Consider the following 17,838-nt stretch of genomic DNA (forward strand, 5'->3'; position numbering starts at 1 on the left):
GTAGTAAGTATTACTGTACTAGTGAGGACATCAGCATTTTAACATGGTGATTTAACCACTTAAAGCCCATATGGTTAAGCCCCTAACCCTCAGGGCTCTATACTAGTGTATTTTCTGGTCTCCGTTATTGAGGGGAAAGCTTTCGCTGAAAATAGCCGATCGACAAGCTCACAACACGGCAAAGCGTGTGCCGTTGTGAGCTTGTCGATCTGCTATTGTCAGTGAAAGCTTTCCCCACAATACAGATGCTGGGGTTTAAGTGGTAAATGAAAGGGATTTTCTCCCAAACCTTTGCCTTTTTAAGCTTTAAGCCCCAAAACCTTTAAAGCCCAAAATAGCCGATCTAAAAGCTCACAATGCGACGCAACGCGCTGTGAGCTTGTAGATCGGCTATTTTCGGTGCACAACGCCCTAACCTCCAAGTGCCTAGTCTTAAGCCCAATCTGAGTCTTTTCCTAATTGTAAATCTAACAAAATAAGAAAAAAACGCTCTCTTGTGAGGACCAAGAAAATGGTCATCACAATATCCATTTCTCAATTCTTAAATAAGACACACACACACACACACACACACACACACACACACACATAGCATAAAGCTGAAATAAAAGCAGGCATAACGTAGATGGAAATCATACAAAGTAGATTCCCCATCATTTCCTGAAGGATTTACCAGGGGAATATGTAATGTACTTCATCCATCCTATTCTGACAGCACTGCCATAATCCTCTTAACAAAAGTACATGTGGCAGAAATACAAGAAATGTTTCTCTGTGGAACTTCCCAAACCATTATATATCGTCTCTGTCGGGTGGAAGGAAACCTTGTATGTCCAAAACAGTTACTTTTCAGGATTGCAATTGAAAAACAGCAAAAGTAGCAGATCTAGGATTAAGGTTGAGGATACCGCGAGTGGCAAAACACTAAGATGATTATGTAACATTAATATGAAAGAAATACCGTAATTTTCGCACTATAAGCCGCGACTTTTCCCCCCATTTTTGGACCCTGCGGCTTATACAGCGGTGCGGCTAATCTATGGATTTTTACAGCTAACGGCCACTAGGGGACCTTCTAAATCTATGGATTTCACACCTGCGGCTTATAGTCCAGTGCGGCTTGTATATGCACACATTTGTTTTTTTTCCCTAAATTTGGCTGGTGCGGCTTATATTCAGGTGCGCCTTATAGTCCGGAAATTACGGTACAGTATATATAAATAAAAATGTCATGCAAAATTAGTAAGCTCCAACTTGTATGCTACATTAGTTCCATTGATCCAAGACGGAACAAAATCGATTGATTGATCATTACAGCCATTCGGCTGCCGTGTTAAAGGGATAGTTCACCCCCAAAATGACCCCCTCGCATTCCTAAGCCAATAATTTGATGACCGGCAGCGGTTCCGGTAGGAGACACAAAGAGTCTCCTTTGTGTCTCCTACCGGAACCGCTGCCTACCGGTCCGCTGGTCATCAAATTATTGGCTTAGGAATGCGACAAAAAGTAAAAAATATCCATGAATTCAAGTCTCCATGAGGTGAAAAAAAATTAATCTTGATAGAGTATCAAGACCTGATATCAAAACCACACCCCTGGGTCATCGTTGCTGTCGGGCAGAAACCTCTTATCTCCATATTTCAACTTTTCGTGTTTTTTCTTACATGAATGCACTACTTGATCATACTACAGCGTCACACAAAAGCATCAAAAGTAGCAGATCTGCAAGCTTAACCCATTAAGACCTGAGGCGATTCTTAAAAAAAAATCTAAATCCTAACAGTTTTTTGAAGAAAATGTAAAAAAAAAAAAATCACGATTTTTTCAAAAATAGCAGATCTACAAGCTCGTAGCGCGGCACTCGGTGCCGCGCTATGAGCTTGTATATCTGCTATTTTTGAATAGCCAAAGGCATCTAAAGTGACACAGAAGCGTTCCAGGTATCAATGGGTTAAAACAGGTTTTGAGCTTGTAGATCTGCTACTTTTGATGCTTTTGAATTTGAATCCTGTTTTGGACATATGAGGCTTCGACCCGGCAGACACAATATAACTTGTGTTCCAAAAATAACAATAGTCCAGACCTTTTACTCTCATGCTTACCAAGCCATAAACTGATCCTAGAAAACTACTAAGTTATCCAAAGAGGCCAAAAATACAAGCCCGCCTACAAATCACAGACTGTATCAAATATAACTAAATTATCATAAACGATACAAAGCCAGCTCTCCCTGGCACAACGCCCAGACTCATTTTTTGGAGTTTCGCTTTGGAACACAGTTCTTATATTAAGTGATTTAACACATTCACTGCCTAAGATTTAAAAGCATACAGGAAATGTTAAGTAATCGGACTGTTACAAGGGAGTCATTAAGGGAATAGGATCCTGGCGTCTTCATCTCTGTTAATGTCAACAAGGTCACGATGAACTCGTTGACATTTGTGAAACCACACAGTTCAACCCTCAGTGATTAGCACCCATCAGGGGATCGATTATACTGGAGATAAATTATTCTGTGACTACTTGAAAATCTAAGATAAATTGAAAAATCTCTGGCACTGGGACAACACAGCCAGAAATAAGTCTGACACAAACTCTAAACCCATTTAGATTTAATAATCACAAATACAGATTTTTGCTAATGTATCACCAACACAACGTTTAAGTGATTTCTACATCAGATGCTTTACCATCAACATCTAAATGTTTGGAAGAGCAGCACTGCGGGCAGGTTTTTTTCCCCCAGATGTATCATAATGGTTCTCTTTTCCTTCATGCTAGGTGGGTGGCTGATAATGTCTGCGGAGCCATTGTCTGTCTGCCAGTGGAGCCCATGGAGAATGACTCACAGCTCTCTCACTCCACAGATATAAAAAGGCAAAAAGGCACTTGGTGTGTTTGTGTGTGTGTGTTGCCCGCCCATCATCTGGGGGGGAGAGAGAGAGGGGGGGAGGGGGAGGGACAGATAGAGACTAGAGTGGCGCTGATGGATAGTGGTGGGGGTGGGGGGTGGGGGGGACTCCCTCACAGATGGCCTGAGGGCGCCGCACTCTAAAATAACATCCATTTACAGCGATTTTCTTTCCGGTGCGCGCGTGCGCGTGTGCGTGTGCGTGTGTGTGTGTGTGTCTGCGCGGTGAATGTCACACACCTCGCCTGGTTGTTCGTTGTTGGAAGACGCTCATGTGCTCGTGGGAGGAGGGACGTCAATTAAATCAAAATGTCACACAGCTGGTTAACGTTGTGTAAGCACTGCCTCCACACATGGCAAAAACCCGGCTACTTTAACTCAAATTTGATATATACACGTATATTTATAACAGTTGGTTTCTGAATCATTGCATTAATGAGGACATACATTGCATAAAAGATTTAACGTGTCAAGCCAGCCAAACTAACTAAACGGTTATGGCCAGAGCCTGACCATTGCTTTTATGAAGTATCTGAGATTAGGATTTTCTGGAAGATTGAACATGCATTCTATTGCTAGTTTGACCACTTCAAAAACTCTTTAATCTTAATAGACTATCTACAAGCTTACAAACATCACGTCGCAGTGTTGTAAGCTTGCGAGCGTGGACATGATATGCTTTGTTGATGAATTGAATACATAGGACCACAAAGGAAACAAGTCCCCAGGACCAGTTTGCGTTATCCTTTTAGCCTTAATGTCTGACTGCACCTCTGTGCCGTTTACTAATAAAAGTATTCAAGCAATCAAAAAGCAGAACTCACATGGTCTCCTCGTCGATGTCGTTCTCCTCCGTGTTGCTGGTGGCCGTGGAGCTTCCGGACGTGCTGCTGCCGTCCAGCGGGTTCACCTCCTCCTCTGTCAGGAAGTCCACCTCCAGGTCCCCATCAGACAGCTCCTAAACACACACACACACACACACACACACACACACACAACACACACGTCATCATCCAAAGGCACCGTTAACACATTAGGTGCCTAAGACCTCTATCTACGTCTTCTGAAATCCAACCATCGAGTGCTATAAACGTAGATCTACGTCTTTTCCCCAAACTTTTTAGACAATTCCACAAGAGGGCGCTCTAACGCAACTTAGGAATGATCCCTCGGCTGTGCTAGAAGGAATCGACGGATGTGACGTCGTCCCAAAAAACGTCACTTCCGTCCGCCCCAATGATAGGATGAGAAAAAGAAACAGCCATTTTCGACAGGTGATCGCTCTAAAATGGCTGATCGCGGTAAAACATTTTTTTTTACAGTGGATAGACGGGACCCTCCCCCCATCCCCCGGACTCTTTTTGTTTACATCCGGGTGCACGCAGTGGCTTCTGCGGCTGTCCAAAGATCGTCAAAACACTGAAAAAAAACGCTGGCACTCTGAGGATGATTTGGACGCATACCTGGCTGGCACTCAATGTGTTAAAGACTGGGATCAATGCCTGCTTTCAGCGGGTGTTTGATCCCCTTTTTATAAGACAAGGAAACGCGTACAGGGAGGGAAACGGCAGTGTTCGGGTTTGACATTCCCCATCTTGAAGGCCTGTTGCAGCAGCATGGTGTTCTGAGGGTCCAGCTGGTTGGACAGCCGCTTATTCAATCTGACCACAGAAGTGATTTATTTTGTTAAAATAAGTGTTAAATAGCTCTATATTCTGATAGCAATCATTGCTATAGAAACGGCAGTCTCCTGGAACTGGAACACTATAAAGATGAAGCTGATAAATGGGTACTTGCTCTTCGATTGGCTGAAATTTGTCCACCCACCTGAAAATGTATTTTTTCCGTTAGTTAAAGAGCTGGAGAGACAGAGAGACCCCTGTTACTGAACAAACACTCTATACAGCAATGAATACTATCAAAATGTAGTGCTTTTACCTTTATAACAAAATGTTGTTATGTTTTAACCAACAAATATCACCTTATTTTATACTTCGGTGATAATTGCAAAAAAAAGGCCGCTTGAAGAGTCTTCTTTTTTTTAATGATTGCCTATATTGATATGTCCAAAATAGGGACACCAGGTTGAAAGTTATTAAGCCTGATGTATACTATACTATACGCTCACCAAAACAGCCAAGATAGCCCCCCCCCCAAAAAAAAATAAAAATGATATGCTATTTTTGTAGATCGGCTAATAGAAATGCCATTTTCCTCGAACGAAGTATAATCTATTTAAGCATTATCCTAAGCATATACCCCAGAAAAGCATTCTGAGCAGTGCTTCTCGCCCGACGTGAAACCGACATTTCTGGGTCATCCTCGGACGAGCCCTCGGGCGGTGTCTCCAGTCATCCTGATCCTTCCTCCCTCGCATCTTTCTTTAGCACGTCCACGTAGGTAGGTGAGGAATCGATGCCTGTGTGTTGGCTCCCACAGCACAGGCTTGCTGGCTGGGAGCTCCCCTGGCTGTCCTATCTTCTTACTCGCTCTTGGTAAAAACCCAAATACAGATGCGCGCTGGTAACGTGTTTTGGTTCTGGTTTATGTTTAGCACTGCACGCAGCTCTCTGGAGTAGCACCCATCTAATAGGACTACAAGGACCGGAATTCACAGCCGTATAGGAGAACAAACTTGATGTATTGGGGGCGGTTGGACTTCACACACACACACTGGCCATGACATTCAGAGCCCTCTACAACACACAATCACTGTAGTAACCTCCCTGCACTGGACATTAAAATATCCACGTTGATCTACATGCACAGACTGGTGAATGGTTCATCACAGACAGCGAAAGGCCAGCATGCTGTTACGCAAGCGGAAAACCTTGCCAAATACACATTTATCTTTAAATTCCAAACATTAAAAGATTAAGTAGATAGAAGGGCGGACTACAACATTACAATTCAAAGATAAAGTTGACGAGAGGATGGTGACAGAGACACCGCTGCACATAACTTAAGCAACCAATGCAAGCTCAGAGCGATTGCAGGAGGAAATGGAGAGAGCAGACAGGAGAGGAGGAGAGGAGCAGAGAGACAGAATGGATGGAGAGAGAGAGGAGCTACCAGTACAGTACGTTGACTCACACCCGCCAGTACCAGCGATAATTGTCCAGAAGAGTGGCGGTAGGCAGTGTTGCCAGGTCTGCTTATTATAATCGACTTTGGGCTTGTTTTTCTGTAAAGTTGCTTGTAAATATTGGTAGTTGCGGCCCAATTGTTGCTTGTTGCTTATTTGGGCTTGCTTTCTAAATGTTGTTTAAACCAGTGGTTCTCAAACACTTTCATGTCAAGGACCCCCAAATTAATATGTAATGTGTAATCCCCATCTGAAAACATTTTGTGCCAGGGACCCCCATACCAGATTTGTAGTGTTAAATTGTTTCAAAGATATTTCAAATTTGTCACTTTTTCCCCCAAAATAGCCGGTCTACAAGCTCACACTTGTGACTCATGTAGATGCTTTTGGTTTTCATAGACCTGGTTGCTCATTTCTCTCGCTAAATCTGGTTCATCTGGTTAGCTGTGGTAACACAGCAGCGGTGTTACTCACGTTGGAGTCGTCGTGCTGGGTCTTCTGGTCTTCCTCCTCTTCCTCGCCCTCTTTGGCGTCTCCGGCGCTCGGGTGGACGCAGTCCTCGCTCTTCCCCGAGCGGGGGTCTCTCTCAGAGGCCAGGGACCCCGTCCCCGGCCTCATGTCGGGAGGGGACGAGCTGCGAGATGTCTGCCTGCGAAACAACTCGATGGCCAGCCTCTGAAAAAAAAATTATAATAAATAAATACACCGTAACTAGGGGCTGTCACGATTATGATATTTTACATGATGATTGTCACACAAATAATTGCAATTAACAATTTGTATTGTCCTTGTATGTCCATTGTATGTTAATATGAAAATAGCTTATCTACAAGCTCTCGAGTTATGAGCTTGTAGATCGACTATTTTCACTACTTTTTTAAGGGCATTCACTTAACGACAAAACATTTTGAAACATGGAGATACAAGGTCTCCGTTTGGAGATTGTAGATCCGCCGAATGTTTGGCCCAGATATTGGGACGCTAGTGTTCATGTAGCTAATGACTGACAACTGACGATATTAAAAATATATATCTATATTTAGCCAACAACCCATGGTGCAGATGTTACGTCGTCAAAGCGAAGCGTCGCTAATTAAGGCCAAGGGCAAGGGAAGCTTGTGACATTTATGTTGTAGCAATGGTGACATCAAGTCATGCTAAGCCAGGTAATGCCTACTTTTCTTTTTTTTACCGCTTTCAGAGCAACTTTCAAAACCCACCAGAATCCACCTTAACAAATAAATGAATAATGGAATGATTGAATTCAATCGTTTTACACGTTTTTACATTACTCTAAAATGGGCTGGGATATGGAATAATTTAAGATTAGCAGCTTGAAGGTCTGAAAAACACTTAAATTACAGCCCACTGCCAATTCCAAATCACCAGAGACTGCAATCTTTTATTAGGGAAGATGATGTTTCAAACAGAATCCTAACCAGGCTAATCAGAGCACTACTTTGCAGAGTCTCTGGCAAATTAAACTGAAAATCATTGCATAATCCAAACGCTACGGGTTCATTTTCCAAGCTCGAAATAAAAGCAGGGTTCACATTGCTCACTCATCGTCATGGTACGGTGCAGACACACACAGGCTCACAGACACACACACACACACACACACACACACACACACACACACACACAAACCTCTTTGAGGTTGTTGATCTGCTGGATGTAGCTAGACTGAGCGGCCTCCAGCTGGCTGATGTACCAGTACTGATCTCTGCACTTCTGGAAGAAGGTGGGTGAGCGCACCTGATACCTGCAATGGGCACACAACACAAACGGTCAATTCACCTGGTACCTGCAAAGGTCACAACACAAACGGTCAATTCACCTGGTACCTGCAAAGGTCACAACACAAACGGTCAATTCACCTGGTACCTGCAACACAACAGTTACTCGATACAAGCAGACAATTCACCAGGCACCTGCAACAACAACGACCTTGAAGCCACCGTTATGATAGAATAGACTTTGTGTCCATCCAAATTTCCCATCGAACAATAGAGTTTCTGCTGTTAAAAATACAAAAAAAGTGCATACGTACAGTATACAGATAACAATGCAGTACAACACAGACTGTCAACAAATTGCACACTGCTTATTGAATGTGCAACCATGTCACTGTGTATGTAAACATTGTTAAGTGTCAATTTATGTCTGAGAGTACAATATAACCATACGTATGCCCATTTGGTTAGGTTACATTTACAGATAATATGCAGCAAACATACACTCTCTGTGGGTTATAGGGTTTTCACCAACTAGTCGACTAGTATAACCACTAGTCGACTCTGTTGGTACTAGTCGAATAGTTTTTTTATTTTTTTTTATGCCATAGTAATGGCCCGTCTTACTATTATTATTATTATCCTCCTGACTTTATTTTTTATCAAAAGGGGGTCAAAAGTATGCCCAATAAAAGCCTATTATTGGGCAATGGGGATCCTTGGAGACGCTGCTGTGGTGCTGTGCTGCTGTGCCAGAAGCGCTTCCCTTAAAACGCCATAAAAATAAGGGCATAATAAAAAGAGGATAATAATAATAGTAATATAGTAGTAGGATGGCATTAAAACAATGCCCCCCCTTTTTTTTTTAATGTTAATTTCGACTAGTCTACTAATTGGTCAAAACAGTCGACTCACACAAATCATTAGTTGTGAATGCCCTAGTGGGTTACAAATGGATAAATGAACAGCGAGGACTTTACTGTGTAGTTTAAAAAAGGGACATGTTGATTGCTTGAGCTGCACCAGCCCCACTCTCAGCTATGAGCCGAGGTCCTGCTTTATCCCTGAAGCGGTCCATTTCGCAGTAACTGCCTCGCTGTATATTATCCCACTTATTACATGGCTGCTCATGAACAAAATCAATAATTTGACATGAAATATTACGTTTTATTGGCTTACAAGTTCCTGCTTCCATAGCAACGTTAACAGAGGCAGAGCAGCAGCGTTGCTGAGTAATAACAGACCACAGCATGTTGTGACTTAACCACTTAAACGCACTATTCTTAGTATAATTAAAATATGTATTTTAAAATATATTTGAAATGACTAACAGATGAGAGCTTTCTGCCCAACAGCAACAATATACAAAGAAATGACTAACAATGACCAGTACCAATAATCATGACCATCATACAGTATATCCTTAATAATGTTACTTTCAAAAATGTATGAACATAGTTGATAAACTACCACCTTGTCGTTTCCTTGACTGCCTCCTTTTACATATGTTTTTTAAAATAGATGCTTAACAACAGATTCCAAATCTGCATAATAAATGTTGAGTTGTGTTGGTTATTTACATTATGTTTGCATATTACAGCAGTTCTAACACTCACTGCATCATTTCACAATCGACGGTAATGAGAGCACTGTGTTAAAAGACCATACCGGCATGTTTACCCACTGAATATGACTCACCATATACTTGACATTGCGGCTGACAATTATCCGAAACATACTGCAATTTGTTTGAGTTTGAAATGATTACCAGATTGAAATGTGTTTTCCACATGCCGTTGCTTACCGCGGTTTAAAGCCAAATCACACGGTGGTAGAGGTTTGGGTTGTGTACGGTTAGTTAGCTTGCCACGATGTAACTCCACAAGTTGCTCCGTTGATTTTAGAACTTATATTCTCATTGCATGGTGAAAACTGCTCTCTTATTATTATTATTTTTAGCACAGTGGTTCTCAACAACCTATTGGCCGGGGCCCACTGCTGGAACGTGAGGATATTGCAAGTGGGCCGACAAATAATTGGTAAAGCATCAGTGTTCATTTTTACAGAACATTTTGATTTAGTTTTGGTCATTGTCTTTTGAATAAAATTCCATTTAGTTTTTGTCATCTGAAAATGTTTTAGTTTAGTTTTAGTTGACTAAACATTATGCGGTTTTAGTCGACTAAATCTACAGTTGATTTAGTCGACTAAAATGTATGTTGGCGGGCCATGATGGCGTCGTAACGGCTGATTTATACTTTCGGCTGTGTGCCAAAAAAATCCGATCTACAAGCTCACAACGAGCCTGTGACGCGTTGTGAGCTTGTAGATCAGCTACTTTCGGAGTGTGACACCCACACGCAGCCAAACATAAAATGACTTTTCATAGTTCTACTGGATCTCTTCTCCACTAATCCCTCCCTAACATTTTAGTCTAGTTATTTGTCGACAAAATGTATATTTAGTCATAGCTTTAATCATCAAAGCTCAGTTGTTATTTAGTTTTCGTCAGTGAAAAAAGGTAGTCGATGAACATCTTTTGACATGGTTTTAGTCGACGAAGTGAAAACTGTAAAACAGTCAGATTTTTACCGGAGGACCAGGGTGTCTGTCTGCATGTTGAGGTATCCCTCGCTGGCCAGCAGGTCCAGTCTGAAGAAGCGGTTGTAGCCCCAGCACTCTCCCACCTCGAAGTCCGACGCAAACTCCCTGATGATGTTCTTAGTGGGGTCACTGGACGCCTGGTGGACCATCTCCACACGGTACTCATACCTGAGAGAGACGCACACACAAAACGACAGCAATTTTATCAATGCCTTTCTTTTTTACAAAGCCTCCCTCATTTTTAGCCCTACCCCTGAATTATACTTAGGTGCTCTACTAATCTACTTCGCTGATCTACAAGCTCACAACGTGACACCAGTGTGGAATCAAGTATATTGCCATAACTACAACCCCAACAACTAGATGCCTAAACCTACTGTAACCCCAACCAAACTCTTTTTAATCACAAAAAAACACATTTTCTTACTCTTTACTCAAATTCTACTATACTTGTGGGGACATTTGGCCCCAACAAATACAGTAAGTAAAGGAGTAATACACACACAACATTTTTCAACTGGTTGCCGTCAGTTGATTTCTTTTATTTATTATTTGACAATGTAACGGACATACTTTGAAGTCTCAGGAAGTCCGGCAGACAGCTCCAAGAACACAGAGAGGTAGTTTCCTCGAACGACACCGTTACCGTCCTGGATAAACACGCAAACACACACACTTTACATGCTGTAATGATGACTTCAACAAATATATTCTGACAAATGTCTTTCCTCCCCTCGTTTGAACTGGACTTCACTTTGGGGGACGTAAGGTTAGCCAGCAACACATATATTTACATCCCATCCTGAAACTATAAGGTTATATATATATATATAACATTAGTATAATGTTGTATTTATTACTCTAGGCACCTGTCCCTTTATACTATTATTGCAATAGTGCTTTAATCTGACCACTTCAATACCTGACCATCTAATGTATGTTTCAACCTGACCATTTACTGACCATCCATCTAACGACGATGTGCTGATGTACATTTGCTCAATTCTGTGACATCAAGCAAACGTATTTCTGGTGTTTTTGCCTTATTATGCACACGCCAATGAAGCAGGATTTAACTGGTCTTAAATTGGTGTCAAGTACAGATGAACAGGAACTACAATATGTTCCGGAACTCAATTTCATTGAGTATATTAATTCATATAATATAATATTAATTTAAGTCTGAGAGTGTAAAACGGGTAACATCAGTAAAATCAGGGATACAATTCGGAAACTTGAACAGAGTTAAATTAACAGCACCTCATTTTACTACACTGATTACTCACCGGGTAGACTTTAAGTCTCCAACAGAGTCCAGAGATCTGAAGAGGAGGGCTGTACACTGGGTCAGCCCTCTGCCTTAGAGTGCTGCACACGCGCGCACACACACACACACACACACACACACACACACACACACACACACACAGTGTTGTGTCAATGAAAATGATAGTAATTCATGATGAGTCACAGGTTAATTAGCAGAGAGCCATGTGGTATTTAATCACTGCCATGCACCTGCGACCTCACAGCAAAGTGCAACAAGCGCCGCCACAAGTTACTGTACATTAAAGCTGGTTAAAAACCATGTGTTGACATTCATAATACTAACCAGCAGCTTATAACAGAGGGTGAAGGAAAACTAGTTTCCTTCACTGTTCGGGGGTCTGCCATGAGAAATACACAACAAAAAACAAACTAAATTTGCACACATACGGGGCACTACAACAGTATTACTACACTTCAAATGGCCCTAATTCATTGAACATTGGTTTTACGTGACTATCTTGGAGGAGAGAAATGTACGTTGCTGCTTTAAAAAATAAAATAAAAAGAAGCTTGCTGGGTATGATATCTCTCTGGTCTGCATCAGCAAATCAGAAACTCTCTGGCCAAAATATAAACTTTGCCATTACTCAGCCACGGTGGAAGTGACAAGACGTGATTTACCTGAAGTTGGCCAGGACGAAAGTGCTTGAGTCATAGGCGGGAACCAGTTCACTGCGGAGACAGACAGACAGACAGACAGAGGGACAGAGGGATGGAGACAGAGGCGTTAAAGTGACAGAAATGAGACATTCACGGTAGCTGTGGATACTGCTTAACGTTGGGCATAAAAATATCTCCTGTGCATGATGACTCATTCATGCTTGACGTAAAGTCTCTTGTAGCATCTTCACTTCCTTGTAGACAGGAGCGTGGGAGGAAACAGCCATAGTAGAGATCAGTGGTGGAATGAAACTACTGTACATTTACTCAAGTGCTGTACTTTAAGTACAACTTTGAGGTACTTTTACTTTATTTGAGTATCTCCAGTCTTCTAGCCCACTATATCTCAAGAGGCAAATGTCATACTTTGTACTCCACTACAGTTATTTGTAAACTTTAGTTGCTAGTTACTTTGCACGTTTTTATTATAAATACAAAGCCGATATTCTATACTTAAAGCTATTCACATTTTTATTATTAATATAAAGCCCCTATTCTATACTTAAGCTATTCAAAAATAGCCGATCTACAAGCTCATGACATTTTGAGCTTGTAGATCTGCTATTTTCCAAACAATGATAATTTGCCAAATGTCTTAAAAAAATGTACTTTTGCTTTTGGGAATTTAAAAACATTTTGATGCCAATGCCTTTGTACTTTTTAATCAAGTACTGTAACTTTTACTTAACAGAGTTATTTCTACACTGTGGTATTGTTACTTTTAGTTAAATAACAAATCTGAGTATTACTTCCACCACTGGTAGAGACGCACGAATCAGCACCGACGTCATCCGAATCCGTACGTACTCAGAGATCCTCCACCCAGACTAATCATTTCCTCCGCCTTATGGACTCACATCCGCACAGACATAACTTATAATTATTTCATACAGAACCATGTAATGTTGAGAAGCCCATATTAAATGGAAATGTCACCCATCCCAGCCATAGAGCTCCCCCCACCCACATGCAACCGCAGCGGATACAAAACGTATCACAGGGACAAATGAGGGCCATAACCACTTAAACCCTATATACTTCATTGTCTATACTAGGCCCCCACAAACTTTTCAAAAAAGCGTAGTTATTTTTCAAAACTTTCCATCGTACAACTACAAGTATAACTCAAATGAATAGTTCTCTCATTAACAATGTATTATTCCTTTCAACATATTTCACAGGTTCTGGATTTGTGTTTCCATTGCTGTGTAAACAACGCTTATCGACATTTAAAACACAATGGTATCCCCGCTGGTATCCAGCTGTGTGGGGGAGGAAGTGCTAGACCCCGAGGGAGGAAGGTGGCGAATGAAATCGCAGGGAAAAAAGGGTCAATCTGATCGCTAGGCTGGTTGTGTAGTAGGTAGAGAAACTGCCGTCATCGAAGTGTTAAAATATATATATACTTATACAGTATATACACCACACCAGAATAACCACACACACACACACACACACACATATAGCAGATCTACAAGCTCAAAAAGTGTCGTTTCGAGTTTCTAAAGTTGCAAGTTATGGAAGGTTCCGGGTCAAAAGGAGCCAGTTGTTACAGTTAATACCTGGTGAAGTCAGGAGGGACCGGCGTGGTGACGAAGGACTGCATGGGTTTGCGGTGGACCTGCTGGAACATGAGCAGAATCTCTGGGCTCTTGGAGATCAGTTCACTCTTACTGCAGGAGTGGAGCTGCCAGACGCGCGCGCACACACACACACACACACACACACACACACACACACACACACACACACACACAAAACAAACGATCATCATTTGGGACAGCCTACATACAGGCTAATAATGTGACAGAAACACGACATTATAGATGAACTCCTACACTAATACATGTATGTTAACCCATTCAATCCGGGAACGAATCTGTGTCATTTTACGATTTCTTTGGCTATTAAAAAATAGCAGATCTACAAGCTCAAAGCGCAGCACAGAGAGTGCCGCGCTATGAGCTTGTATATCTGCTATTTTAGAAATATTGTGAACATAAGTGCAAATCTTCAAATATATTTTTTTTTACCATCTTTGCTTCTGGGGGTTCAGTCTTCTAAATCCTATATATTTTTTTTTAAACACTTTTTTATGTCAAGGACCCCCAAAATGATATGTATTTGGCCGCGGAACCCCCCCCCCCCATCTCAAAATAGGTTGTTCCAGGGACCCCTCAGAAGCAAAGATTTGAGTAAAAAAAAAAATTGCTTTAAAAAAAATACAAAGATTTGCACACATTTACACGATTTAAAAAAAATAGCAGATCTAGTGGAAGTTCATATTGCGGCACTCGATATACAAGCTATGAACTTGTATATCTGCTATTTTTGAATAGCCAAAGAAATCTTAAAATAACACAGACACGTTCCCGGTCTGAATGGGTCAAAGGAGAGGGGTGGGTAGAAGAAATGGCCAAATAGTGATGCAGAGTATGGAGTCTTTCACCGCTCCCCAAAGGCAGAAAATGGGATATATGATACCATGCACTATGCAATATTGGTATTAATGTTCAAAATGGTATACTGCCTGCCCTTTAACCACATGAACCCTTGCATCTCTATTCTGGGCAAACATTCAGCTAAAATAGCTGATCTACAAGCTCACAACGCCCTCGTGACACATTATGAGCTTGTACAGTAGATAGTATAGATACAGTGCTATTTTCAGCTAAGACATTTGGTGTAAAGGGGGGGAAAAAGAGTGGACCAAGTATAGCCCCCTGTGGCACCCCGGTCAATGAAGCGTAGGGTTTAAGAGGTTAAGCTACGACTCCTTGGCTACAAACCTGGTGTTCTACTTCTTGTAGGAGAGACTCCAGGAGCTCCGTCTCTTGGGTCAGGGAAGTCTTCTGACCTGTAGGGAGGAAGGAAAAGAAGTACATCTACTAATGCTGCGTTCAACTACAGTGCTGCCGAGATGCAGTTGAAGTGTTGCTTAACTCATTGAGTGTCATTGACACGTTTCACGTGTTTTACCGCAATGGCGCAACGTGCCAACGACGTGTTTTTGAAAAATAAAAACATTCAGAACCCAAGATATCATCATTTGAAGATTTGCTGCTCCATTCACTTCTTGTTTAACTTATTGCGAACGCGGAAGGAGGCGCGGCGCCTCCGACCAAGTGGAGCTTACTATGTAACCCTGCTCAGGTTGTGGGTCTGTCTGTCTGTCTGTCTGTGTGTCTGTCTGTGTGCATGCACTACCTATGTAGAGGGCGCCAGAGTGCAGGAATTTAGACAATGCTCTGATTTAAATGCAACACCACACACACACACACACACACACACACACACACACACTCCCCATCACAGTGAAATAACACGGATTACAAGTCCGTAAATACACAATATTTTCGAGCTGCGTTCGCTTCCAGCGTCTTACTTGTTACTGAAAAAGGCTGTATCTCGGCTCCTGAGCACTTTTTTTTACTATGTATTTTTCAATGTTATAATGTTATTTTCAAAAGGCAGACAATTAATGTCAACAAGGTCCAGTGACCTCGTTGACATTTGTGAAACCACACAGTGCAACCCTCAGTGATTAGCACCCATCAGGGGATCGATTATACTGGAGATAAATATTCTGTGACTACTTGAAAAAGGTATAAGAAAATTGAAAAATTGCTGGCACAGTTCGCAATTATTTTTTTATTTCATTGGCACTGAATGAGTTAAGCCATACCGGGTAAATTAAAAGGGTCGGGTTAATAGCAGAGGGAACTGGTTAACAGCTAAAATATATCGTTGCCGTTGGCCGGAAATCTCTCACCCCCATATTTTTTTTCGCAAATGAATGCCCTACTAGATCATACTACAGCTTCACACAGAAGTATCAAAAGTAGCAGATCCACAAGCTCAAAACGCGGCGCGAAGCGACGCGTTTCGAGCTTGTAGATCTGCTACTTTTGAATTTCAATCCTGAAAAGTAGCAATTTTGGACATATGAGGTTTCCACCCGACAGACGATATGAAACAAAAAAAACATACGATTGATTGAGCGTCATTGAAATGCTGAAAAAAGCACTTGTCACACAGCGACAAGTGTCGGGCATCAGTTTGTAGCTTGGTGTAGCTGGCTTCATATTAATAATGACTTGTAGCCTGTTGTTTTGTCACCTCTAGTGTGAACACAGCATTAGAGAGCCACTTTCAATGCACACAGTCCCAGCATGCTTTCACAATTCAAAGGCACAAAGAAAAACAAATAAGACAGACACAACGAACACATTTCGGAATCCATTCTGAAGTCCAGGTTACTCAAGGATATTTGGATATTTCTAGCGTATTTTCGGCTAAACATTGACATCCTTAGTTGAACAGCTTATTGGTTCATTTGCATAATAATAACACATTATGCATTTTGCTGACAAAGTGTAATGGGGGAGATAGAAAGCCAATAAAAATATAAATGAAAATAGTCACACAAAAAAAAAAAAAATCGCAGCTGGTTTTCCTGCATTTCTGCACCAGTAGTTTAACTATACAGTGAAATGCTCAATGTTAGTGTTGTCCATTTGGTTCCATTTGTACACAGACATGGTTGGACCGGACCTAGAGAAGAACACCATGCAGCTGCTCCTCTGATATAACTACATTACTTCCGGGGATAATGGGCTAGTAAATGAAGCCATGGGCTATTTAAGAGATGTTTCCCCACACGTGGAAACAAATAGCCAGATTGGCTACCGTAGTCAGATGTTATCTGTGTGTGGCAGGGATAAACTCCAATGGGCATATACTCCATTGCACAAGTGTGCCGTGCACCAAAAAGTACAGATGTACAAGCTAACAATACGTTGCATCGCAATGTATTGTTATCTTGTAAATCTGTTCTTTTGGCCATGCGACACGATCGTACAACAGAGTATACATTGGGCTTATGTGCAACAGACTACGCACTAGAACACACACATTGACATGTCACTGTATGACTGGTCTACAAGCAGCCAGTAGCTTGGGTCAGCAGACTCCCTGACATATGATTTAGTTTAGTTAATGTCAACGTACGCCCCCAATCCAGCTGTGTGTGTAGGCTACTGCATTTGATTATCATTAGGTCTAAACCTTTTAATTTTTCCATGTTAAATGATGCATTTAGCGAGGAGCCTAAAGAAATAGCAACCATTCTGATAAACGTTTAATCTGTGTACAAGTGCATTTTTCTTTCATTTGGGGTTGGGTATGTGGGGCATAACTGTATTGCTGCCTTATGCTACTAACCGTTAACTAACCAAATAATTGTTGCAAAACTATCCGTTAATCGACATCCCCCTACTCAAACAGCAAACGACCACTCACCTATTGTTAGCTAAGCGCAGCCAGCCTGGAGGCCCCGTACACACATTACCAAGATCAAACGTATAGATCAAATACACAGTCCAACATACTGTTATTTATATCGCCGCTGTCGGGCAGAAACCTCATATCTCCATATTTCAACTTATGTTTTTGCATCTTTTGTAAATTAATGTCTTACTTCACCATACACATTTTTTTTTTAAATGTTTCTA

General features: G+C 41.5%; 2 protein-coding genes across 5 annotated transcripts in view; one reads left to right on the plus strand and one right to left on the minus strand.

Moving 5' to 3' along the window:
- pom121 (POM121 transmembrane nucleoporin) overlaps positions 1-17,838 on the plus strand; it is a 357,082-nt gene that overhangs the window by 145,108 nt on the left and 194,136 nt on the right. The window lies entirely within an intron of this gene.
- Positions 1-17,838, minus strand: part of trim37 (tripartite motif containing 37) — a 50,327-nt gene that overhangs the window by 18,284 nt on the left and 14,205 nt on the right. For all 4 annotated transcript variants that reach the window (XR_013933547.1, XM_080434649.1, XM_080434648.1 and 1 more), the window contains exons 9-17: positions 15,115-15,182; positions 13,888-14,012; positions 12,287-12,337; positions 11,623-11,704; positions 10,910-10,986; positions 10,325-10,504; positions 7,647-7,761; positions 6,471-6,671; positions 3,736-3,869 (exon numbers count right to left, since the gene is read on the minus strand). Coding sequence is in view for 3 of the 4 variants with exons in the window: in XM_080434649.1 (XP_080290775.1) it covers positions 3,736-3,869; positions 6,471-6,671; positions 7,647-7,761; positions 10,325-10,504; positions 10,910-10,986; positions 11,623-11,704; positions 12,287-12,337; positions 13,888-14,012; positions 15,115-15,182 (1,033 nt within the window). In the remaining variant the exon portion in view is untranslated. The remainder of the gene's footprint in view (positions 1-3,735; positions 3,870-6,470; positions 6,672-7,646; positions 7,762-10,324; positions 10,505-10,909; positions 10,987-11,622; positions 11,705-12,286; positions 12,338-13,887; positions 14,013-15,114; positions 15,183-17,838) is intronic.

Source organism: Gymnoscopelus braueri (genome assembly GCF_963280865.1).
Source record: "Gymnoscopelus braueri genome assembly, chromosome: 8".
Lineage (NCBI taxonomy): Eukaryota > Metazoa > Chordata > Actinopteri > Myctophiformes > Myctophidae > Gymnoscopelus > Gymnoscopelus braueri.